Source organism: Ischnura elegans, chromosome 9 (assembly GCF_921293095.1).
Source record: "Ischnura elegans chromosome 9, ioIscEleg1.1, whole genome shotgun sequence".
NCBI lineage: Eukaryota > Metazoa > Arthropoda > Insecta > Odonata > Coenagrionidae > Ischnura > Ischnura elegans.
Genome location: NC_060254.1, coordinates 62,874,194 through 62,901,142, shown reverse-complemented (window position 1 = coordinate 62,901,142; position 26,949 = coordinate 62,874,194). Strand labels below are relative to the sequence as shown.

Below are 26,949 nucleotides of genomic sequence, written 5' to 3'. Positions count from 1 at the left end.
TTGGGGTCTCCAAGGTTCTTAATCCGGCACTGAGCACACCCGATCTCCAGCACACAAATATAGCGTAAAAAGTGTACCCGGGTGCTATCCTTCTTTGGTTGCAATGATTTGATATGATTTTAATCCAAAGTTACGTGTACCTGCTTTTTTCGAAGCTCACAATAAATCTCCCACTAAATAAGTTCGGTACATTTAGATAAAAATGCTCCATTTCCTTTACTATAGTATTGCTACCCAGGTAACCTAGTAACTTCGGTTTCCTACCCCCTCGGGATAGGTACTCGAGAAACAAAAAAATGTTACATTTCTGATGACTTAGGCGGTTAATTCAAAGCTATGAAGATGAGTAGCCATTTTTTGGAAGTTTCTATGGCTAGCACATCGCGGTAGAGTTACTAGCAGAAATACAAGCAATTGTGTCGCGGTACAATGGATCAAGATACCCTCGATGGAACATCGCGAAATATTCAATAATATTACCTCGAGCGTATGACCGAAAGGAAATCTTTAAGAAAAAGAAACGTCGGGCTCTTCAAATACCAGCATTCGCATTTTGGGTAGGAACAAAAAAATAGGAAAAATTCAGCATCAGTGCTGATCCGGATAATTTGTGATATAATAACTAAACGTACTCGCAAATATTTTAATACGGAGTCAACTAATGATTGGACGCAGAAACGTGAACAATAAAGAGGAAGGATGAGAATAGGGGGCGGAGGTTCAACATGCGGTTGTGGAGGAAATTGGAAATGAGATGGACATTTCCAGAACATGGCACCATGAGATAAAACATAAACATAAAGGTGAAAATCTCCAAGGAATAATCTTAATTCCAACGTCAGGAAAATACTACATATAATATGAAAACTATGTGCTTTTTAAAAGTTTGTTTTAATGCTAGCTAGGCATTATATTTTCTCTGTACCTGTTAATATTTTCTATGTATCCAGCACGACCAACAGAAAGATAAAATTTTATATCATCACTTATATAAATCAGATGCCACAATAATGGCAATATAGCTTTGAAGAATGCTTTTAAGACAAGAATAAGGAATCAACCAGTTAAAGAAAAAATTACCCTTTTTATATTTCGTCTCTTCGTAATGCACTGTAATTTTGGAGGATTTAACTCGCATTAAGAATACCATTAGACAATAATAAATATGAAATTAGGAAGGAGATTAGACAAAAATATCATAGACTGATAAATAAATATACCTAACAATGACGATTCTTGTATGATATTTTTGTTTTTTGTTCTGATGTTCATATACATGTGTTCTCCACTCAACAGCTCACTGTGAAAGTGTCCGAAACACAAGATTCGCCTCGGTACAAACACAGAGGCTTGCTACTAGATACATCCCGACATTACTTGCCAGTCCGATCCATTCTTCGAACACTTGATGCTATGGAAGCATCGAAGCTTAATGTTTTCCATTGGCATATAGTGGATGATCAATCCTTCCCTTACCAGAGTGCAGCTTTTCCAGAACTCAGGTAAGTGTAGCATATAGAACTGTAGTTAAAGCATACATTCCTACATTATATCACTTGGCTGGCTAGACGTCACGTTATATAGAGAGCGAATGATATTTGATAGTATAAAAACACATCAGATATTTCGAGTTTGGGTCGCATTTAATGATAAAAGGTCTACGACCTGAACTCGAGATATCTGAAGTGTTACTAATATAAGAGATTGAGTAGCACAAAACTGTATGAAAATAACCCCAAAATTTGAGTGCATAAACTGTTGGGAGAGGAATGTATTCCATGCGCTAAAATCCACCTTTTTCCGCGCAGTTGACTGGATAAATAATTCGTATGTAAGTGTGTACATTACGGTATCGTCATGGGAAACGGCACATATTTGAAAACACAGAAGTTTCTAACAACTACATTTGATCTATTTTAGAATTTAAAAAAAAGTAAAAATTATAATGTACACTGTAAAGTCGCTACGGCGAAATATGTCTGATGAAATCTTCAAAAGAGTGGGATGGGGCCCTGCGAACCTTAGGGTCAATAGCTGGGACTATTCACCACTCCACCCCCCTGCCGACCCTGGCGACATTGTCACATAAGGCTGGACACCATCCTAACGTTACTCTCTTTATGAGTTACTGACCGTACGTAACTTTGCTTAGACAAGATAATTGGCAACGATACCCCCCACGTACCCTTCCTTTACCGTGCTAGAGTCTACTATTGCTGTGGCTTGTTTCGCCGAAATTGAAAAAAAATAAGCATGGATCTTTGGACGTTTAATTCAATATCTTAGAAATTTTCGTAAACGATTGATAATTGCCTTCCATTTAGATATCACGGATAAGAATGGAATTTCCAGCCGTCATGCCGGCATTGACCTTTTCGCCAATGCCGGCATATCATTTAAACATCGCGAACGGAATATTTGTTACACACGTAGGACTTGATTACAACATCTTATGATCTCTGCGAAAAAAAACCCACTCCATAAAATAATAACATAAAATCAGCTATTAACGGAGAGAAGGAAATTAAGAGCGATTATTCGAAAGATAGCTTTAGAACCTCATAATGCTCTTTCTACGGTTTATAGACCAACTCATTGTCAAGAGATTACAATAGAGACATGCGAAAGATCAAGAATCTTCCGCACATTTTCGGGTCATGAGTATCTCCAATCAGCAATTGCGCAAAAAGCAATAAAACCACCCCTAAAAATAAAAAGGCTAACTCAATTGAATGTATTCATTAATAAAAAAATTTCCCCATTCATAAATGTCCTACAACCTACCCCTTTTATATTCTTCTTGAATGGAAAAACGAACAGAATGGGATATACAGGTGGTAAAATTTGAATGCATGATAATTTTTGGTCAAGCTAATACGGGCATTGCGAAATAAACTCGTTTATCTTCACGATTGTGCTTTTTGAAATATATCACAGTAAACTGAAACACTGAAAAAAAAAACGAATGGATTAGCCGACACAATGGATGTATAGCACGTATTCGGCATGAAATCACTTGCCCGTATAAGGTCGGACGAGTTTTGAGACGGACGTAGTAATTAAGTTAAATATATTGATACTATAACTTTCACTACGCTCCTTTCTCTATCACTCGGCGCGAATTGGGGGACCCTGGTTCACTCTAGGGCAAGTAAAAGAAATTTCCTCAGTGGAATTTTCGAAATTTGTGCACATGTGCACTGACGGGTGGTGGCGGAATATAAGGAGAGTGGCAGAGGGTAGCGATTGTTCCTTCCGTGATTATTGGAAAAATAAGAAAGATGATCATCATGGAGGTTCTCCAATGAAAGCTATTTTCCAACCAGCACAGCAAACAATTTTCAAGTTTAATTGGAGAATATGTGAAAAGCTACTTGTCCATAGGCAGTCGCATTATTTCCTAAGGCCGTTTTACACTGCATGTTATTGGGCAGGTTAGCACAGACAATATTTTTGAAATACCGGGAATGCGAGCTCGGAATTAGAGTAGTGGTCCCACCTCGCATGCGCTCTAGCAATCTTCCGCTTTACGCGACGCAATTTTGACTGCGCCTTCCTACATACGTCAGATTGCGCAATGATGTGCCCCGTGTAATACGGCCTTGAGAGACATTGCATACCACCAAGGAGCGGTTGAAAGGAGTGAAAAATATCCTCCCCATCCCTAAACAAAGCCCTTCATCCGACCCAGCTCAGTGGCGCAGCGAGGGGGGGGGGGGTTTGGGGGATAAACACCCCCCTCCAGAGCTCACATAATTTTTTAAAGTTTAATCCATTTCACTTAATTGGGTTAATATTACTTATAGAATAGTGTAAATATTAATAAAATATCCCTTGGAAGGCCGCAAAACTCACCATTTTGAACCATTTACCTATATGAAAATTTTTCTAGGGGAGGGTCCCCGCACCCCCCCTTACCATGGCAGGTATTCCACATTCTCAGACACCCCAGTGTTTTCTTCCTAAAACTCCCCCCTAGCCTTAATCCCTAGCTGTGCCCCTGACCCTGCTGACGGGTGTTCTCACGAAGATCAATCCCTCTTTACCTAAGTAAATTTCGTAACTTTAATTCCCCCCTCTCCTGACTTTCCATTCTCCTAGGTCAGGTGATGAGTTACCTACCAAAGTTTAAGTTGGAATTTGTGGCACCCACATGGGTAATAGTTCAATAAAGGACCAAGGCTAGAGTCAACAGATATCTTATGACAAAGGTCTTTGTCCAACGGACAGAAATAAACGTCATCGTACATTTAGTTGATAACACCGCAATCACATAATCAGCATTATCATAATGAAAAATAACCTGAACGACTCACTAAAGTGGTAAGCTCTGAGATGACCATGATTTTGGGTAGCCGAGCGTTGAGGAAACAAGTCGTCAGTGACCTGACAAACTAACAGTTCTAGTTTTTATCACCTGACATTTTCACTCTCAAATTCATCAATATCACTCCAACAAAATATACATATAAAGCAACCAGAGAGAAGCAGGAAGAAGAGTAAAAAAATTTCTTCGACGTAAAGGAGATAAGAGATCTTTAAAAGAGAAACATAAATTTGTAATCGTTGGAATGGAGCACTTCATTATTTAAATAGTAAAATATTTCCTGTCATATTTATAGAATAACCCTCATTTTCGTCTCTCCCTTGAAGTCTGACATTGCTGTCTTCCAATACCCCAAGAATTTAAAATAATGAAAGCCTAGTAGACAGGGCAGGATAGATCGTGTGAATGGTATTCAAGTGTGTCAGTTATTGTATTCCCCACTCACTGGACTGTTAAAGTCATGACGTTACAGATCGCTAATCATGTGTTCATTTGTTCTTGAGGTGAAATTTGAAATTTCTTATTTGATTTCATAATATGCAATCTATTCATGAATTCATCAGCAAGAAAATATCACTCTTCACCAAAAGACTTAACTTTAACTTTTGCAGCAACAAAGGAGCATATCACCCTACAACCCACATATACTCCAGAGAGAACATTAGAAAGATCATTGAGCATGCAAGACTAAGAGGAATAAGAGTCATTCCAGAATTTGATACTCCAGGTATGTGATTCTGCCAGCCATGTTGCTGGGGAAAAGACTACATATAATGTTTCTTGCCCAACCTCCAACTTTATTCAGAATTTACAAAAAAATATTGGCTCTGACTCAAAGTTATTACATGCTAATAAAAATTTTTATTCACTTTATGAGTCTTTCATATTTGAAGATAAGTTATTTATTTATACATTGATGACTTGTAAATTAAGAGTCGTATGATCAAAGTTTTAGAGCCCAAATGGGGAAACTATTTGTTACACTTATACTTGAAATATCCCTTATTAATATTCAGCAATTTATTTTGCAGCAAGTGGTAATGAAATGCTTAGAAGAAAGCCCAAACTGAATGTCTTGTGCTGTAAAAATAATTCATGCAATGTTGATGCTTATGTTCATCACCTATTTCCTCTAGGTCATACAAGATCGTGGGGACTTGGGATTGAAGGATTACTGACACCTTGCTACGGAGGTAGTAATCCAAGAGATCTCACTCCTGATGGCAGCTATGGGCCTATTGATCCAAGCAAACCGGAAAACTACCAGTTTCTTATGAAGTTTTTTGAGGAAGTAAAACAATTATTTCCAGAGCAGTATGTTCACCTGGGAGGTGATGAGGTCAGCTTTGAATGTTGGTAAGTTGGAAATACAATTTCAAATTTCTCAGCATTTTCAACCACTCGAGCTTCATTGCAGTTGATCTCATTTAAAAACATAGATATTACTGACACTTTGGTATCATAGAGGAGCCTCAAGGCTGCTCAGGTTATACTTTTGATTACAATTTTTATTTCTTCCTAACTCAATGACACAAACCCAGTAAAATACACAAAACCTTCCAAGGAAAGCAGAGCACTCCAAACAGGGGCAGTCTAGAAGCAGGCAGAGGAGTTTGGGAGTTCAACAAATGGAAAACATGCTGCCATTCTACCATGAAAAGTGAGAATGTGCAACTGGAAAGGGGAAATAAGGGAAGGGGTTAGGAATGGGTGAAAGAAAAATGCTGTGCAAGCGAAAAGCGCTTGAGAATGTGTGATTCAGAAATATAGAAGGCATTTGAGGGTTTTGGAGTAAAGCAAGAGGAGACTAAGTTGGGGGGTGGGGAAATGTATGAAGAGCAGATGGCACAGTGGGATGGGGAGGGTGGTGAAGGGCTTCGGTGCCAGGGGTGGTCTGGGGTGATTGGGGGCCCTCGGCTGTGGCTCATGATGGGCCCTCTTTACCTGGGGGTTCGGGGGTCTTCCTCGGAAAATTTAAGGATATTCCATGCCCAGAAATTGATTTTGACGCTATTCTAGCTCTTAAAAGCTGGATAAAAGTTAATAAAAAATAGAAATTTTGCGAGAAAAATATGTACTGTGAAAAGTAAGAATTTCACAGATTAAAAAATTTAGAAATGTATTATAATACATATTATCTAGTTAGTGAATTTGTTCCTTATTAATGCACTGAAATCTAAAATAACCTTTCCAAACAACCATTTCGAAGAGCAATAGGCTCTCTTTTATCGTAAGACACTTCTAATTTTATTTATTTTCTTATATGATACATATTTTTGCCTGACAATGAGTATGCTGTAAATAAAACAACTATTAAAAACGTAGAATTTTATAATAGCAAAAAATCTTTTAGTCATCTTTATTATACCTTTCATACACACTTCAAGATAGACATGAGCGTTGTGGGGGCCCCTAAGCTCGAGGACCTCAGCGATTGCCGACAAGCCGACCTGGCCAGACCGTCCCCGACTCCAATAACTAGTATACTGCTACATTGAGAATGAAATACTTCTGTAGGGCACTACAAAATTTTCCGATACAGGCTCGGTGATAGGCATTACACTAAATTACCGCACAGTCAACTTTCATTCAGGAATCTTAGTAATACACTTAGTCAAGTGCATAGTCATTTTCTTATACAGTACACCCTTGCTTTTCTATATTAATCCATTCAAGAGAACCTATCGTTTAAAGCAGTGGAGTAGCGAGGGGGGGCACTAGGGGTCAGGACCCCTAACCCCTAGTACCCCCCTCCCGAAATATAAAAACACAGTTACTTTGCTTCATAAAAGAAAACAAAATATTGAAAAGCCATGGATTTATGAAAGATTTTTTTGCCAAATGAAGTTTTTTCGATTATTAAACGTGTTAAAATTAGTTTAAACCCTCTACATAGTATCCTGTTTTTCATAAATTTTCCACCCTGTGTTGGACCCCCCCGAATGAAATTTCTGGCTACGCCACAGGTTTAAAGAATTCCATCATATGTTGAATCTCTGTTATTTTTCATGAGGGATCAGTTTAAATAGTAACGGTGCATGTAAATGTTGCTAAGTTAAAAATGCATTTTGTTCACGAATAAGACAGACAAAAATTTTTAGTAATATTGAGGATGCTTACCAATGAGTACCTAATACATGTACATTTACTAATTCGCTACTCAGGAATATTTTCTTTATATTTGAATATTCTAAACCCGTAATGACTGGCATGTAAAGTAGCAGATAATATGTTGCATGAGTTGAGTCATTCCTAGTGATTCAAATTGAGAAGTCCAACTAATTTAAGTAGAGCAAAAATATAAACAATTCACTTCACCAATTACAGGAAAAGCAACCCTGATATAAATGACTTCATGGCCAACAACAACTTGACAGGTGATTATGCTGGCCTTGAGGAATACTACATCCAAAAATTGGTGGACATGGTCAAGACTCTGAATATTAGCGACATAGTTTGGCAAGAAGTTTTTGACAATGGTGTGAGAGTCCCACCAGATACTGTAGTCCAAGTTTGGATTCCTAATGGATCTCAGAATGAAATGTCTCAGGTAAGACTCTAATATTTATTTATTATGAATTTAAAAATGGCAAAAACCCGAACAAAGGCATACTTCAATGTGATATCATAATGATGCCCAAGGATTACAATTACTCAAAATCATGTCATACGTGGTAACTGTTGAAAATTAAGAGATATCATCACATTATATTGAGATTTTTCTGTGGGAAACTTCTATGCCTTAAGATAATGGAGCCCATCAAAATAAAAATAATTAGCATGTTCACTGCTGTTTCGATCATAATAATTGAAGAATGAGTCACTTTTTTGGCTTGACACAGCACGCCATTGGTCACAGCTACTTTGGTGCTGCAAATATGATGCGACCGACACTGCGCACATAGCCAAATGCACAGGAAAACTCAAGTGAAAATGATCAAACTATGAAAGCGAAAGGAAAAAACACTTTGGTGTAATGGGTGAATTTGTCTAAATATCCATGGAAGGGAATAGGTTAAGTACATCAAGTTGATGATGTACTAACAGGTAAAATCAAATGAAATTAAGCCTATTGGTCACAGCATTAACAATAAGAATGACCATCATAGAAAGAATTAAAGTATAACTGAAGCACATTATTGGCCATTGGCCACAAAAATAAGCATTTGGATTACCCTTCCAACCCCCTACCTGCTTATTTAACTTTTTTAAATTTTTAATTAGCCTTTTAACAAGGAAACCAAAATTATAATTTTTTTAATGATTAATAATAAAATTTTCAATGAATGAGTGATTTAACATAATAAAATAATCAAGTAAAAAGAGTTTCACTCCCGCTATGCATGGTCGCGATACTTAATTTTTAAATAAGAGTAATATAATGTTCACGGCTACATACATATAAGTAAATCTGAAGGGGGAACAGTGCTTAACTTCATATGGAATGGCATTCTCCTACCTCTCCAGGAAAATTGTCCAAAATGTTATAATGTAAGCAGTGGGGAGGAAATTTGACCAAATCAATAAAAGCCAATGAGCACTAGCCTAATATCTCTTATCAATAAACTCGAGGAGTCCTCCTTTCTTTACTAGCCAGTAAGACTTTCCTCTCTTGTGCAAGCAATGCCATGACCCCACCCCCTCTCACTTGATAGGACAAGTACAGAAACTCAAAAGCCCTTCCCACTCAACCAAGGGGTGCTTACATAACACTTGAAGGTCTCCAAAGGTTCAATTATATATTGTGTAAGCCTTACGTATCATATCCTGCATATCATATGGCAACTTTCACATTATGCTAAAAACTTCATTTTCTCAGAGTTAAGAATACAGGTTTTTTTTAGAGAGATAACAAACACCTTAACCCCAGCAATGTATTGTTTAGGAGAAAATATTCAAATTACCTGTGAATTTCTTTCAAGAAACTATGTCTTTAAACAGTATAACGGACCAAAAGAGGAAAAAAGAACCATTAGTCTTCACTAATGAAATATTTCAGTGCTCCCCAAAGTCCAAGCTGCAATACAAATTTCAACTGTGTATAACGATTTTTCCAGATCACAGCAAAAGGTTATAGAGTACTTTTGTCTTCATGCTGGTACTTGGATGCCCTAAGTTCTGGTGGAGATTGGAAAAAATACTACGCATGCGATCCAGAAAACTTCCCTGGTACCCCTGAGCAGAAAGAGTTAGTGATGGGTGGAGAGGCATGCATGTGGGGAGAGGTAGTGGACTGGACCAACCTCGAATCAAGAGTCTGGCCGAGGGCTTGTGCGGCAGCAGAAAAGCTCTGGTCCTCTCCAGCAGCTTTCAGCAAGAAGACATCAAGAAGCCATCCTCTACCCTGGTATAGGTCATCCAATTTAGATAACTATGATATGGATGAGGTATCAGCAAGGTTGGAAGAACACAGATGTCGTCTAGTCCAGAGAGGAATTCAGGCACAGCCTCCAAATGGAGCAGGATTTTGCCCAGGCGAAAGGTGGTAACATCCATTTCCATGTATCATATAACACCATCCAGCATATAATTTCACTTGGCAGCTGCATGGATTGCTTCAGCTACATGAATGTCCAACAATGTATGTAAGTTAATTCTGAAATGCTATCCATATGTCCGATGTTAAGTGGTTAATAATTTTTTCAAAGGTATTATTATGTTAAAGTTTTTCACATTGAATGAACAAGTGAAAGAAGTAGGGATTATTTTTGTACTAAACTATTACAAACACAATAAAACTGGTGGAAAGCCATTTAAAAATACGTATTACTTAACAACAACATTTCAATAAATTGAAAACCCCTAATATTTAGGATAGATTTTTATGCATAAGATGTACCATCCCTCCAACAATTCCTAAATATAATGAAGTCTACACCTACTATGTGATAGTAATATAGAATGTCAAGGAAAAATATTTCCCAGCACTGGGAATCAAACCACAGATCTATGGCATTAGGACAATGTGTATAGAACAACACCACCAAGGTTCATAATTCCCATCACACTTGACCCTGGTTCATAGAGGCATTATGTCCTAGTGTAAAAACAATGAAATCAGAGCAATAGAGAAGAGACATCAAAGCGTTCCTCATACTAGTGCCAAGCTTGGCATTAAATGTGATCAATTTCCAACCTATCGGGAGAATGGTGGTGAAATTCAAATTAATAGCTAAAAGGAAATATTACCCATGGCAAAGAATCAAGCCAAGGGTCTTTGGCTTTCCAGGGCACAGTGCAGAGAGCATACCTTTATGCTATCCAGGTTCCTTAATACCGATGGAAATTTTACTGAGGTCTATGGTGCCTGATGTCCAAGGCAACTTTTCTCATAGCAATTGAAATGAATTTTCAGTTCACTTTCAGCTATACTTTTATGAAAGCCTTGATTCAGCCTCCTATACCTAATTTCCCATCCCTGACTTGACCTCTCTGGTTCTATACTGGGCCAAAATTATCTGTATCGGCACAGATATGTTATACATTTCCTTACTGTCTGTTAGTTTTGGTTCTAGTTCAGTATTAGAGGTAAAAGCTCCCTCCATTTCCTAATTGAATGTGTATTAAATTGTTTAAAAAAATACATACGAATCATGATTCAAAGAGCAGGTTACCCCACTAATAATACTTACCTCATATGTAGTTTTCTTTGTTAAATGAAGAGGTTCATAAATTTCTACGAAGATTAATTGGAATGAATTCAAAACACAGAATTCAATTGATCCTATATAAAATAAGGTGATATAATCAGCAAAAAATCATGGTTGAAATAATCAATAAATGTAGAGATGAAAAAACTGCATGGTTTCAATGATTGACTGCAGTGGCATAAAGCCCCAAAAGCCTCGGAGAAATAAAAAAAGTATTTAAAACTATTGTCTATTTTTGACATTTAATAACTACATCTGCTTAAAGTTACATTTTTAATGCCAAAATGGTGTAAAATGTACTTCCAGGCATGTCATTTTAAAAAAAAGTTACCAGATTTTTCCCGGGGGGAGGAATCGCCATCCCATCCCCCCCAAGGCATATTCCTAGTTACGCTACTAGCCGAATGAATAATGAAATTATAAAAAAATGTATGGTTAAAGTGGCCCTTCCATTCACAGCCTCCAGGAATACAATCAGATATAATATGGGAAGAAATTGGCTCCCATGAATCCTCATTCATGAATAAAGATATTACATTAGCGAAACATAGAAAATTACCACTAAGCCAGATTTTAAGTAAGATTTTGGGCAACTTTGCAAAGAAAATTCTGTGAGAACTTCACAGAACCAATTAGAATGGATGGGACCAGGTAAATACAAAGGCTAGATGGCCTAAGTAACTATCCACAAATAACATGAAAAGAAAAAATTAGAAAGAAAATCAATATTAATGAACAAGATAACTGCTAGCATAGACTTTATAGAAGTATGCAGGAGACAATACAATATGTACTGAGAATGAGAAAACACGTATCAAAGTCAGGGAAAAAAATATCACTTAACTTCAAATATATTGGAGTTTCCAAGGGAATAAAAAATTAATGCTTCCTATTTTTCAAATAGTAAAACTCTTTATTTCAAAATATGTAACACACAATGTTGAAAGTTACAATTAAAACAAAAGAAACATACCTGCTTCTGCTATTAATATTACAGCAATTCTAGCAGCAGTTTGCCAGAACTTTTTTATCTAGTTCATACATGATTTTAGTCTTTAAAATTGATTGGACAACGAAAATGAAAATCAAAGTGCATCCCCAAACAAAATCCCAGGAACAATGGTGGACATCCCAATACCATATTTGTCCAGATAAAGCCCCTATCTTAATATATTTCTTTCTCCACTTTTCCTCTCCATTCTTAAATAAATGTAATCACCAAATAGAACAATGGCCAAGGGTCTTCTTAGCAACCATTCCAACCCCATTCAATGCACAAATGTAACTATACAGACATGTAAAAATCTGATGGATGATATCATGATAAAATCAACAACTCTTTCAGCAAATATTTGAGTCAAATAAATAATATTTCTCATTGAATTTCCACCTTCACAACATACACATACAAATCAATCATCCTCAGTGATGTTGGATGCAAACGGTGATCATCTATCAGGAACTCGATTACACTCCAAAATAGTTCCACTTGTACTTGATATATAAAGAAATTAAGTAAAAACGGGGATCTTATACTCAGACATGTACATACAGTAGCAGCAATATTCATGACAGTACATGGGGTATCTCTTTTAAGATTACAGTTCATCAACTGAAAATACTCGCGTAAATGAAATGAAATGGAAATTTGGTTATATCATGAATAACTTACAGTTACAAAGGAACAATATGATGATTCTAAAATCTGCATCTTCAACGCAGTAAATTGTGAGTATTGCACTATTTAAAAAAAAGAATAAAATATTATACAAAGAAATTGGACAAAGACACAGTTCAAACATATTTTAGAATAATATTTCGATACCTCCACTGTACAAATGCTCAACAATCACCCACCAAATCAAATCCGCTCATCTGGGAGCACAACAATACGAATGCACTCAGCTGGCAGTAGCCGGAGCGTGAACACTCACCTACGAAGCTTGGAGAATTGGAGCGTTTATGACCAGGCTACCGCTAGCTGAGTACTTTCTTATCGTTGGGCTCCTAGGTAAGCGGATTAAATTTGGTGGGCGATTGTTGAGTGTTTGTGCAGTGGAGATAGCGATTGAAGCAAATAAAATGAAGTTACAAATAAATTTATGATGATATGCATCTACATGCATAAATAAATTAATTTGATATTTTGTCTTGTTTTTTTAATTTATAAAAAAATTACCCATAGAATTCAGAATCAGCATGTCCATAACTGAGAACTATAGCATGAAAATCTGAGGGAAGAAAATAATACTTCATGAAGAGGTAGATTAGAATAACATATTCTATTAGCACTACCAGCTTGTACATAGATTAGTACCAAATTTTGTGATGCTCGACACTATTCCATTTTTAAAATATTACAGGTACTGCAAGCAAGTTAATTTTTTTTAACTTTTCAAACAGTTAATTTAACAGATTCCTAAACCCAATGATGAATTGGTCCTGAACCTTCTGCTCTATATACATTTGAATAAAATACAGACGGAATGTAAAAAAAAAATATTCAATAAAAATCACAGATAAAACCTCACAGTAAGTGATGTAAGTTTAAAATCTCTTCTTTTTTAACCACCCCAAAACAAACTAACCCAATCTACACAGATTCCAACTAGTTCCACCGGTTCACAAGACATACGTGCACATCACAGCACACCTCCGAAGCAACATTAAGAGACAATAGGCATCACTTGCATTGTATATGAGAGAGATAGTACCATTCATGCCAAAACTTCTCACGCTTGCTGAGCATGTGATACTGTATGGTTTGCACTGCTGAGATTCACACTCAAGTTCTCCACTAGTTCTTCCTCATCATCTTCATCATCCTCATCACTCTCTTCTGTACAGACCTTTTCAAATCCAGAATGTGGATCAAGCAGTTGACCAAGCTTGAAGCCACTATCAGATGAGGAATTCCCATATGCCCTCCAGCGCCTGGGACATAGGGAGATCCCATGCCCTTTGCCTAAAAGGAGTCATATTGTAGAGCATATCAAATATTCATCTACAATTACATACTACCCTACAAGTCACCTCAATAGGCTTGTAACAGAGGGGTGTTAAGACATCAGACATTAGAAAGAAAATTAAAAGATAATAACGTGAGTTATGAGATACTTTAAAATCACATTCCATCTAGCACTTGTAGGAATTACTTTTTGTTCACAGGAAAAACAAATACCTACGCCCACTGATTCTACAAAATATATCTATAATTTTATCGCTTCCGCAAAAAACATAGAAACATAGTGAGGTTCTAAAATGATTTCTCTCTGTTATTTTTAAGATGATATTCTGTGTGCCAATGTCACTGCAGGCCCCCTATCTATAATACCACCCACACAGCACAGGTCATTGCTCACATAAGAGGTTCAATCCATTGGTTGGTTAGGATTGATGAGAGTAGAGCTCACCCTTAACTAGACCACAGATATGTGAAAGTCATATTTTCAGGGTAATGGGCTATTTGAATTCTCTGAACCTTGTCTTGGATCTCTTTGATCATCTAGTACACAATTCCTAGTTAGTTTCCCAGGATACAAGAAAACAGACCGATAATATAGTTACTATGCCCAAGGGAAGGATGCAGAGGGGAAGATGATGTTAAGCATTGAAACCATGGTGGTGTTTTAATAAAAATTCTGTGGAAAACCAAAGTTTAATTTTTTTTCACCCAAAATCTAGAGGGGATCCAACTTGAGCAAACTAGTGAAAGAAGCAAGATGAAAGTCCAGTAAAGAAGTCAAAGATACTTAGGGAAAGAAAGGTATAGCAGAGATCCACAACCCAAATTTTATGTATGACATCAAAAGCACTACCAACATACTTGAGCTGAACTACCCAATTCCGATTGATTGATGAATTCTACTCTGGCTGAAACAATTATAGTAGGTATGAAAAAATAACTGATGTTACAATTACTATGGCATTTACTAAGATATGTACATCATAAATTACATATGTGCAACTTCCAAGTTTTTGTCATCAGATATTTTGTTTCAAACATGGCAACTGGAACAAAAAATGGTTAAAATATATCGGGCAAAATAGAAAGGGTGAAAATTGATTACATGGTGGAGGCCAAAAATTCAAATTTTTCGGTCAACTTTATATCATACATATTACACAGAAAATAATCAAATTTAACTCATTGCATATTTTCCTTTGCAAACACATCACTATCAATGTTTATACATGGTATATTCAGACAGCTCAGATCTTTTGCTATTCCTGCTAGATCCCTAGAGTATCATGCAACCCTTGTGCTGGCAGGGTAGCAATAAAAGCCATATATGTAATTGCCCTTAATGTTAGATCATTCTCAAAAAAATATTTATGATGAAGTGAAAATAATTCATTGCATAAGTTATAGTAATTCAAAGCATGAGTGCACCAAATGGATTTAACAACAAAGTACACTTTATAAAATAAAAGAAATTAATATAGTTCAAGGTAACAGAATGTTAAAATATTACACATGCATGTTTCTTGCCATTTTTACCCTTCCCACATTTTAGCAAAAATGAACATTTGTAGCATGCAAGTTTTTCAGCTCCACAATTTTTTCTGAACTCCACGATATCTGTGAATATTGTGAATTGAAAATACCAGATAAATTCCACATATCTGGGTAGTGTATAAGCATTTATGACCTTTTCTTTTAAAAAATTAAAGATGCAGCCATTTTATAACAAAGCAACAAAAAGATGACTGAATCATTAATCATTTTCTCTGCCAAAATAACAAAATGAGTAAATGAAAAATAAATATGTATATCTCAAACATCCTAACATTGCTTCCCCAAAAGAAGTTTAAAGATTAGAATATTGTATTTAAAACTTACTTTGTAGTTTGAAAAATGCCACCGTAGATATGATGATGAAGCAAACAAGAAGAACAGAAACAACAACCAATATAATTTCCGTAGTATATGAGAAATAACGCTCCTGTTTCAATTCTGCGAAGATCTTTGTTGCCTGTATGTTAGTGCCTGAAAAAGTAACACATTACGATGATTTATATTATAAAAATAACAGCTGAAGCTAGAATTTCATAAGTTAGTTATTTTCAAATTAATGACATTCCAAAATGAGAAAGGAGATTTCAGTGGTGTGCGATTAAGTCCTTCATTTTTCAGTTGCCTCCACATCCGTTCCTGTGGCGAAGACAACAGTTTCGCTTAATCTTAACAGCATCTAAATGTTGAAGATGCCACTTCACAACTTTTAGACCCTGGGGCACGAAGATAAATTTAGCAAAGCTACAATAGTTGTGAAAGAGAGCAGATATTACCCCAGACCAATTAGAGAATCCATTGACATTGCCTTATATACCAATGGCATACATTGTTAACTGGCATCTTCAACCTGACAACCTAACCCTTCAAAGACAACAGTTTCTCTGGCAGTAATGCCTGAGAAACTGTTGAAATTATTTTCAGCTGACCCACTATCACATATTACATGATCCTATGCCAAGCCATTTGCCTACCAACATCATGCAGCAGAGAGCACGTGACTAAAGGTTTTTGCCAGTATAACGGATATGCAAAAAAGAAGAGCATGTAAAATATTAATTTTCAAAGAAACCCCATAAAAATTTAATATAGTATTTGCACGTTTGTGGGAAGTGATCTTAAAAAAATATAAACCTCAATTAGGCTAAATTCCGAGTCTGAGAATAGTGAGGTACTTTTTAAGTGAGACATTAATCATTATAATTTGCAAAATTAATGATGCAGCTGATAGCCAAAATTAGTGGTATTTACTATGACAGAATCTACCAAATTAATGACATTCCAAAAATTTCCTTCACTAAACGCAAATACTTTATATATTGTAAGTACAGAGGAACTGCAATCAAAACTGTAAAATAAAGACCATCACCATAAAAAGAGAAATTTCATATAGCAATGGCAATGCAACAGCTACATTTTAAATAATACTTCAAAATGCATTCCAAAAATAGTAGAAATCATAAAATGTTTAAGCATAGATTATAATTCACCACTATCACAACTGAAAACCATATCACTTGACAAGGAAAGTTAATTTTAAAGCTGCCAATTCAGTCTTCTGCCCTTCTTTTTACATTTTTTGTTGCACTATAAAGGTGCAAAGATACTTTTTGTACATACTCTGACCCAGAGGCGTAACTATGCTGGGGGGGGGGGATAAATCCCACCCAAATTCTTAAGAGAAATTTAATACTACACTACTGTTTTCCCTGCTGTGATGATTTCCTGTGCAATCACGAGTGAAACCCAAATTTTAAGTGCCAAAATAATTAAAACGTATTTTCACGCATGCCCTTTTTCAAAAAATTTTCCCGGAGGAAAGGGGGGTCGCCATTCCATGCCCTCCTATCCCCCCCACCAAGCATATTTCTTGTTATGCCATAGCTCTGACCTACAGCTAAATAAAAATTTGGAATTCGATACTCACCGTTAACATTTGAAGGTTCAGAGGAAGATGGTTTCAAAAATGGGCTAAGGCTAGCATTTTCCATTTTAGAGGGCAAGTTAGGCTGATCTTGCCTTGGAAGAGAACCTTGTTGAGTGCCTGAAATAATGTTTTAAAAAGTGTAATCATTTTTTCATACAGGGAGCTTTGATGATGTTTTTACAGTCGAACATGAAATTGAAAAAAAAAGCTAAGGCTAGCTCTTACCTTGAGAAAATTTCCACACTTTAAATGGAAGAAGTTCAACAACATATACATCTTTTCCATCTTGGGATACAGCAATGTCATGGGGGTTTGAGAAATCATTACCATTGGGCCTAAACTCTTCTATCAAAGATTTAGTCTCTACATCAATTTTAAATCCTCTAACTGGCCCAGGATAAGCTGCCACAGGGCCATTTATTGCATACAAAAATTCACCTGTAATTAATTTAAAAGAAATTCAAAAAATTGATTAATATATATGTATAAATGAAGATTCTTTGTACTACTACACTCAAAATTTAAAAAAATTAGCAAAGGCATTCACGAATTGCCATGCAAAAAAATTCCCCTAGACTGGGAATGAAACCATTGACCAATGGCTTTCTAGGCCACTGCACGGACCACTACACTATTAAGGTTCTTTAATTCCCATGACAATTCATGAATATTTCACCACTGTTCATGCGACAGGCTTGAAAGTTACATGAGCACAGGCAAATTAGCTCAGTGGCAGTTACATAAGGGGTCTCAATGGGCACATGTCCCTGCATTGCTGAACATTGCAGGACCACAATTATAACTTTTTTATATTACAAGATGGCATTGACTTGTATATGTGTACCATTATTTTAAATAAAATTTTCTTAAACTTTGCATGTGACTTGATTATTTTTCATTACGATAAAAATAACGGTAGCTAAAGATATCTTTTGCAGCCCTTCTCCTTGAGTTTTCTCTGTATCCGCCACTAAATTAGCTTCATATGTAACCACATAAGGATAAGGGAATATTAAATTACACATGTAGTTAAGAATAGAGATAAACTGAGCAGCACTGATTGCACAATGGCATCCTAACAGCTGGAAATATCAGCGGATTTAGAAGGTTTACTAACAACATTCCATTTATGATTTCCCTGACTTTTCCCTGATTTCCAGTCCATTTTTTCTTTTTTCCCCAACTTAATACATATAAATTTAATAGCAAATCACTAAAATATAGGGATTTGGTATGAAAACGAGGCACTGTAACAAGTGAAATGATAATTATTTATTCCAGGATTGACACAGTAAGGGCATTTATAATGCTAAAAATAGTCTTCAGTAAATGATTGAAACCTTCCAAATTAAAGTATTCAGGGTAGTTAAAATACCTCTGATAAAAATTACACTTGAGACCTGGAAATGGGTGGATGTACATGCCATAGATTGCAAATCTTGAGAGGCAAAGAAAACTGGCAGAACTAAAATAAATCTTCCTTTTGCATTCAAATGCTAAACATTCATTTTTGCACACCATCAATTATATAAAAGGCCACCCCTTACCTTGAGAAGCAACAGCAAATAATCTGGAACCAAATTCAGGAGGATGTATTTGAAATGCAAAACTTCCATTCTGAGGATGAAAACATTGAATTCTGCCATTCTCGCGGTCGGCGACACAGAGAATAGATTCATCTTTGACCAGTGCAAGAGAATGAGGAACAGAAAATGCATATGGGACAGGAAATAAAATACCTTGACCTGAAATATAATAAGAAAAAACGTATAAAAGTACGGTGATTACGTGATTAAAAATTGTTGTCAATGGCTTTTGGGAGTGGCTGCATATTGCGCTTTGTCACGTGAGCTTTCGAGGGCATTGCAGGTTGCATCATCTGGCGATAAATGAATGGCCTGATGATGCAACCTGCAATGGCTGCGAAAGCTCGCGTGACATAGCGCAATACACGGCAGTTCCCGAAAGCCGTCGACAACAATGCATCTCCCGGCGAAAGCCTACGTTCCAAGTGTTTCGAAACATGATTAAAATGGAATGATTTGAAAAGGTCAAAAAGAATTCCTCATTAGATGGCAATCATCAGATAACCATCCCAACAAAGAGGAATATTTTATTTACATACAATGAAAGATTCCCCATAATCAAAAGTTAAGGTGGTGTTATTATTCTGATATTATTTTCCTATTCCCACCCTATGAGTGCAGTGGGCTTGTAGCAAGGGGTAGGATTCAAATTCAGGAGAAGTCTTCATTCTTCCCAAAACATGTAAACAGGGTTACTTGTTGGACATTGAAAACAATAAATTTTGGCAACACTTACACAACATAAGCAATAACAGGCATTTACATGTTGCAGACCACTAGGGTAACAACATCATTTTAACTTGTCCACAGTAATAGGGTGGTTTCCTATTATTTTTTTATTGCCTAAATCGAAAGATTATTACTCCTGGAGAATGTACTTCATGCTTTTAGATTTTTATATGATGATATCTATTTTTCGCGATTAAATGAAAAGTGAAAATTTTCAAGCATGCGAAAAACCCGACGGGTAAGTATGAATGCCGGGAAAAACTCCGCGAGACGTCATTCTGCTTCCCGCTGCCGCATGTGAGGTGACCTTAGGGCAAGGCTCTGAGTGTCTGGCCTTATTCAAATGAGGATAAAATTGACCCTTGCCATTCGTCTAAACCGGTATTTCTAAAACCAAATAATTTGTATATTATGAATACACTAATGGTGGGTAACGAATCGCAATCAATGCCTTTCGTTTTCTTTGATGAAGGAAACTACCCTATTGTTGAAACCTATAGTTTCGGTTGTTATGCTCATGAGAGGATCAGTGGCATAACTAGGAATATACTTTGGGGGCTGATGGGGAGGCCTGGGGGCAACCCCCCTTCACAGGCAACGGAGAAAGTTTAGAAAAATGACATGCCTGGACATTATTTTACAATATTTTTGCATTTAAATTGTAACTTTAAGCAGAAGCAGTTATTAAATATCACATCTAGAAAACAGTTTTAAATATTTTTTTAAATTTCTCTGAGACTTTGAGGGGGGATCTATCCCCTCATCCCCCAAATTGTTTCACCACTGGAGAGGATAGTTATTTTACAGTTTAAAGAAAAGGCTGAAGGAGTCTGATCTGGAGTGAAGCACTTAGCGGAAATATGGACACTTAGGAAGGAGTGATACAGAACACGTTCAAGACGTGGGTTAGGAGAAGAATGAAGAAAGAAAGTAATGTAAACAAGCCACCATGTTGTTTGTTGAGATAATTTGAAATTAACAACGGTAGTGATGAGGCAAGAATGGGTAGTTAGGGACGCGGAGAGGAAATACACAAGCGGGGGTGGTTGTGTTGAGAGAGCTACGTATAAGACGTGTTTTAGAAGATCGGCAGAATAAAAGAAAGAGAGGACGCATAGAAAAAGGAGGCGCCCAAAAGAGAGAGAGAACCGATACAAGGGAGGACGCGTGATCAAGAGACAGGGATCGCAGAGGAGGATATCAGGCAGAGAGTGGAGTTGTGGAGTACTGTACTATCCGGCAGTGTTTGAGTGGAGACGCGAGCAGTGAACCCGATAAGTAGACTTGAATGATTATAACCAATACACAAGGGGAAGAGTTAAAAGCCCGTTGGAATATAATTGGAAGTTATGCAATCTGTTTGTTATAATGATCGATTGTAAATTGGGCCCAATTAGTCTTATTTCTTGATATTCTGAATATAAAAGTGTAAAAGTGATATTTTGTGCATGTTAATTTAATTAAGTGTGTTTTTATACCCTAAGATAACACGAAACCAAATAAATCGTAGGTGAGTAGTTTTACAACGGAGAGGAGGATAGACAACGAAGTGCTGGACATGGTGGGTGAAGAGAGAGGGCTTCTATCTCAGATACTGAGGAGACAGACGGTAAGGATGGAAAAAGTACTGAGTGGGGAGGGATCTTGAAAACATGTTAAAGGGTAGAATGTTAGGTAAATGAGGGAGAGGAAGGAAAAGAATAGCATTTTTAGACAGAGTGAAAGGAAGTGGGCCTTATGGTGAATTGCAGAGGGAAGTCCATGAAGCAAGGGAAGACTAACGGAATATTTCTGACGTACCCCATACAAATCTACCTTGATCAGTAGAATACTTTAATCATAAAAAAATGAAGCCAAATTGAACATGGGCGTACCCAGCAAGCAAAAATCGCAAATGTCTTTAAGGAAAATAATATTTTTTCAAGCAAATAATTTTAAAAACTAATAAAGAGCTGTTACAGTTTCCTTAAAATGTTGGTTTCATTCACCTTTTCCATGCTTAAATCTTACCTATAACTTGAACAACCATGCCCCCACCCCCCCCTAGTTTTGATCCTGGGTACGCCCTTGAATTGGAAGCAAGTAGATTCCTAAAAAAACCATAACCTATATGCAGCACTACAACGGCAATAGGGTGGTTTCCTATTATTTTTTTATTGCCTAAATCAAAAGATTATTACTCCTGGAGTACGTATTTCACGCTTTTAGATTTTTAAATGACGATATCTATTTTTCGCGATTAAATGAAAAGTGAAAATTTTCAAGCGTGCGAAAACGCGACGCGTAAGTATGAATGCCGGGAAATCTCTCTGCGAGACGTATTTCTGGTTCCCGTTGCCGCCCTGCAAGGTGACCTTGAGGCGAGGCTTAGCGCTGATACGACGCAGGCTGCTAGCGGGTAGCCTAGTACCCTGCTGGCTGGTAGCGCTTGGCTTAAATAAGGATTATTAATAACTTATCAAACGAGGAAAACTTTCCGACCTTAGCCAGTTTTAATAAGGGATTGTTAAGACATGTTTCCCTGAGCTCTGCGCCTCATGCATGCATTGGTAACCTCAGACGATGTATAACTCCTATCTTCTCGTATAGAAACTAGGTCCCTGTGACGTCACGTGGAGTGGCATCGCATGGGCGCCAATCTGGCCCTTTTCAAATGAGGATAAAAATGGACCATTGCCATTCGTCTAACCCGGTATTTCTAAAACAAAATAATTTGTATATTATGAATACACTAATGGTGGGTAACGAATCGCAATCAATGCCTTTCGTTTTCTTTGATGAAGGAAACCACCCTATTGGAGGTCGAAATTCCACTGCTGACTAAATGAGGTGATTGTGAGCTCATGAGGTCTTACAGCTAAAACACTCAACAGACATATGCTGCTCCAATGCTACGGAAAAATTCTCACCGGCATTCACCCATAGCGTCATTGTATTTGGGTAGTCTTTTTAATTGAAATAAGTTTGAATCATTAAGAAATGACATGATGCATTCAGTAGTAGTAGATTCAAAGAGAAGATCCAAGGAAGTGATAAATTACTGATCTATTATGAAGCAATGAGTTGATTAAAAAACTTCATTGTAGAAGTTAAAATCAAACCTCCTCTGAAGTAAGAAAATCTATTAATTTTCAATAAGTACACATTAATTATACTGAGAGCCTCAATGATAATTACCAAAAAATGTTTTTCTTCCCCACTGGATCAAGAACTCTGCATTCTTGTTATACTTCAAAATCCTATTATTACAATAGCCATCAGCCACAAAAAAATCTCCATTGCTTAAAACAGCCACTGAAGTTGGTTTACAGAATTGATTGGTGCCTGTGCCTGGGATAAATGGAACTCCCAAAATCAGAGCAGGCTTGTTTCCATTGCCTCCTTGAGGGAACTTCATCACCTGATGCAGGGCAACATCAGTCACCCAAACGTTATTTTCTCCATCAACACTGAGTCCATGTGGAAGGTAAAATCTGGAATAATAAAATAATTTAAGTGATTTAGTGCATCATAGAAATTAGATCCAAAACTTAAGGCATCTTAATACCATATTATTCTTTCTTCCACACCAAAATCAAATGCGTTAGAAAAAAATTGTTCAGTTACCAACCACTCCATCAATGTTACACTTGAGATGCTATGAATTAATATATGACCACTGAAGTATAATAATTGGTAGAGAAAGTGTGACTGATATTCAACAAATATTTCTGACAAGCAATTGCAATAACAAGTTCATATTTAAGCTTTTCCCAGCCCATTAAGTAGCAGAGTACTAATAAGAAAAAAATTGTTCCCAATAAATTATGTTAGAAATAAAAGGTATTCGCACTGAAGTTCAACAAAACCAAAAAATTACATTGTGATTCTTTAAGAAATTATATCATGGCAAAAATGATGACTGAGCATATGTATTGCTAATTAATCAGCAACAAAATCAGTTATTAATTAGAATCATTTCAATCCCCTTTATTTCATAACCCCTTCGCCAAGTGAAAACCATTCACTTTAACTAACTTACAATTTAAAATATGGTTGGCTGAATTTCATGAATGTGAGAAGAACTTTGACAAACTAGAAATAATGATAAAACATGGAGTGACAAATACTATTGTATTCAAATAGAATTTTTTTAATAGATGTATAAACATACATAAACAACTATTAAATAAAAATACTGATATCTTTTGGTCTTAATCAAAGGTAGATACTTACATGTCATTACCCCACTCAAATTTAACTTCCCCTGTGACAGGATCGAACCCTACAATGGTGTTGTCTTTAATGGGTCCTCGATGTTTTCCAGTGTAAGAGTTATTTAGAAGAAAAGTGTCAGAATCCCAGATTCGGTCTCCACGATGAAATACAACAACTGTTCCATATGTATCAATACTAACAGCAGACAATTGGCCAAGTTGCTTCTCTGGAGTGGGCCAATTTTCAACCAATTTCAGTGCTGAGTACATGCATGTGTAAATAAAGAGTAATATTTTGAATATATTAATACTGAGTAGATCACTTCAACATCACGAATAAGAATTATAGTATTCCATAAACTCACTACTATTTGCAAATGGGTGAACTGCTTCCCCTTTCCTTGTAACATGATTCTCTCTCGTTTTTGGCCAAGTGATCTTCTTCTCTGATTGACTAGGATCTGGTGCCGGTCCCCTAGAGTAATCCACATCTCTTCCGGGAGCTTTACCATCCTTGCCTGAAGGATATTCATAATCAGGATACTCGTAGTTATCATCTCCTCCGGGAGACGCTGGATAATCTCGTTGACGTGGGTCTAATTTCCATTTCTCTAAGTAGTTTTCATCTAATGCACTTTGCCTATAATTTGCATCCTGAAAATAATACGAATTTAAATAAGGACATTTTTGGAGGATTCAGTTTCTCTCGTTGATTGAACCAACAGCTCAATCGTAAGGTTGCTTATACTTATAAGTACCTACTCCACTACTACATCGCAGTGCAGTGCAGCACAACAAAAATCACATACTCAAATGTAATATAAATAAGTGCTTCACTAAGCGTAATCGCTACTGACAGGCAATTGCAGTACGAACCTGGATCTGGTTTTTATTAGACTCAACATCAAGAATCACAGCAGCAGCAATCAATATAATATACATTAACATCCCAAAACAACAAAAGGCACTGCCTTATGTCCAGCATATGTTCATCCCATGTAGCATAACCTGTGATGTATAATGCAACAAAAGGTGTAAAAATGGAAAACACAAAATTATTTTGCGCAAAAACGGGCTAATATACACGATATTTGTGCATTCAGCTTGAAGTAAAGGCAAATATGACGCGCCGCGTAGAGGTCAATGACAAAGTCTATAAATAGTCACCAAAACCGCATTCACAACTTTCACCAAAACTTATCAAATGAATCAATATATTAATTCAGCACCATTAAAAATCCAACCGTCAAAAAAAAATCCTTCTCCGTATGAAAAATAGTCGTTCCTAATAAATTAAACGCATACCTTGACGCAAGAAGACCAATGTACCGGCCGCTTTGAGCCCGTTCACGGAATGAAATGCATTGAACTCTTGTTAGATCATAATGTTATGCCATTCATTTATGTTTATGAAATTTCTCCCGAATAAACACGTAAATAGTGATTAATTCGTCACATATGTACAACCTGTTGACGTACGCTTGACGCCATACTCCTCTATGTTATTGAGTGGGCGCAGTAAGACCGTAGGACAGTTGGAAGGGGGAGAAGAGGTAGCGGGAGGTGGAAGAGGTGTAGCCGGTGCAGCAGCGGAAGCGGGGAAGAAGAGGCAAGCAACCAGTACTCTCGGCTGATGTGTTATTGTAACAATATGTGTGAACATTTTCACTGTCTCCGTATTTTTAAGGCATAAGGCAATGCATATCGTGCATAATCAGTCATTCAGCAGTCAAAGGGGTGGCGTCGCCCTGACCCTTATCTTGCGATGATATCACAGACCCTAATCGTGAGGGAGAGGGGAGATGAGAATTTTCGTCAAAAGAAGCTTGTGATATTTTGAGATATGTTATAGATCCTCCGCTAGAATAAATAAACCTCTGCGTAGAAGAAATTTCATCATCCTTTTTCATATATATACTTTTATAATGTTAAAGGTATGTACTACAGTTATAAGTAGTTATATGCGTGCGTAATATGTGTGAATTACATAGAGTGACACCGCCGAAAAGAAATAGATTAAAATGCTAGACTTTGATCAAGAAAAAATTAAATTTAATCTACAATAATACGAAGCAGGTTTAAATATAAATGCAAGCCAGTTCGTTTCACAATTACAGAAAGAAGTGATCAAAATTAAGTGGAGGAGGGTATGCTATGTGGTTCACGAACCATATGGTTACGAACCATATGGTTACGTAACCATGTACGGTTCGTAGCTTCCGCCTATTCATACCGGGGAAATTCCGTTAGAGACATAAATGCGCCAAAAGGCTAGTTATTATAGATAAGAATAAAATATGAATCGATTCATGAATAGATATATTTTCCTAAATAAATATAAATTCCTGTATAAGCAAAGTCAATGGCGGATTGAGAGGGTGGCGATCGGCCATCCTCCCATGGGCGTACCTAGCGGGGGGAGACTGCCCCCCCCCTAGAAGCGAAAATAAATTTAATTCAAAGCAAAAGTTAAGAACAAATTTTCCTTTTGGAGAAAAATAATATTAGTACGTATAAGACATGGAACTAAAATAAAAATAATTATTTTTTCAAGAAAATAATAATAAAAACTAATGAATTGCTATCATAATATCCTTAAAATTTTGGTTTCATTAACCTTTTCTGGGCAAAAAAATTACAACTTGATCGACCACGGCTAGTTCCCCCCTCCCCCCATTAGTTTTCATTCGTCATTTCATTTTCATCGTCGCCCATGCATTCTCCCGTAATTTAAGGAAACATGGAAAAGACGTGATAGTTAAGGAGGCTCTCCAAGGGAAGATTCTAACTCACCAACTTAACACACGATGTCAAAAAATAAATTAATGATGATCAAAAAGCCTCAGGTCTCACGCGTTAACATTTAAGACCTCTAGCGCATTATCGCTGAGAGCTAAGCATAATAGGATGGCCCGTATTTGGGCAAAAAAATCGCGATGATTCTTGCTCTCACCCCACACTTTTTTCTTTTCGGCCATGTGAGATGATCTATGAAATTTTACCCAAATCGTATGTCGC

General features: G+C 36.7%; 2 protein-coding genes across 2 annotated transcripts in view; one reads left to right on the top strand and one right to left on the bottom strand.

Moving 5' to 3' along the window:
* The window catches only part of LOC124165299 (beta-hexosaminidase subunit alpha-like), a 28,134-nt gene extending 18,053 nt beyond the window's left edge, over window positions 1-10,081 (top strand). Inside the window, exons 4-8 of the mRNA XM_046542647.1 lie at window positions 1,297-1,502; window positions 4,939-5,054; window positions 5,464-5,683; window positions 7,655-7,877; window positions 9,385-10,081. Coding sequence (XP_046398603.1) covers window positions 1,297-1,502; window positions 4,939-5,054; window positions 5,464-5,683; window positions 7,655-7,877; window positions 9,385-9,816 — 1,197 coding nt within the window. The 3' untranslated portion in view covers window positions 9,817-10,081. The remainder of the gene's footprint in view (window positions 1-1,296; window positions 1,503-4,938; window positions 5,055-5,463; window positions 5,684-7,654; window positions 7,878-9,384) is intronic.
* A 3,065-nt stretch (window positions 10,082-13,146) lies between these two features.
* On the bottom strand, window positions 13,147-25,478 carry LOC124165312 (peptidyl-alpha-hydroxyglycine alpha-amidating lyase 1). Its single transcript, XM_046542668.1, has 10 exons — window positions 25,237-25,478; window positions 24,808-24,939; window positions 24,297-24,585; window positions 23,951-24,191; window positions 22,913-23,208; window positions 18,968-19,165; window positions 17,646-17,858; window positions 17,421-17,537; window positions 15,821-15,967; window positions 13,147-13,942 (listed from the first exon to the last, which is right to left on the bottom strand). The coding sequence occupies exons 2-10, from the start codon at window positions 24,877-24,879 to the stop codon at window positions 13,710-13,712; spliced, it is 1,806 nt and encodes a 601-aa protein (XP_046398624.1). The 5' UTR covers window positions 24,880-24,939; window positions 25,237-25,478; the 3' UTR covers window positions 13,147-13,709.
* Between the last annotated feature and the right edge of the window lie 1,471 nt (window positions 25,479-26,949).

Bases quoted from the DNA above. Each gene is read 5' to 3' on its own strand.
- LOC124165312 (XM_046542668.1), bottom strand. From the start codon at position 24,879: ATGTTAATGTATATTATATTGATTGCTGCTGCTGTGATTCTTGATGTT. The intron at 24,192-24,296 runs GTGAGTTTATGG...GCATGTACTCAG, and splicing joins TCACCCATTTGCAAATAGTA to CACTGAAATTGGTTGAAAAT. The intron at 13,943-15,820 runs GTAAGTTTTAAA...GACTCCTTTTAG, and splicing joins GGCATTTTTCAAACTACAAA to GCAAAGGGCATGGGATCTCC.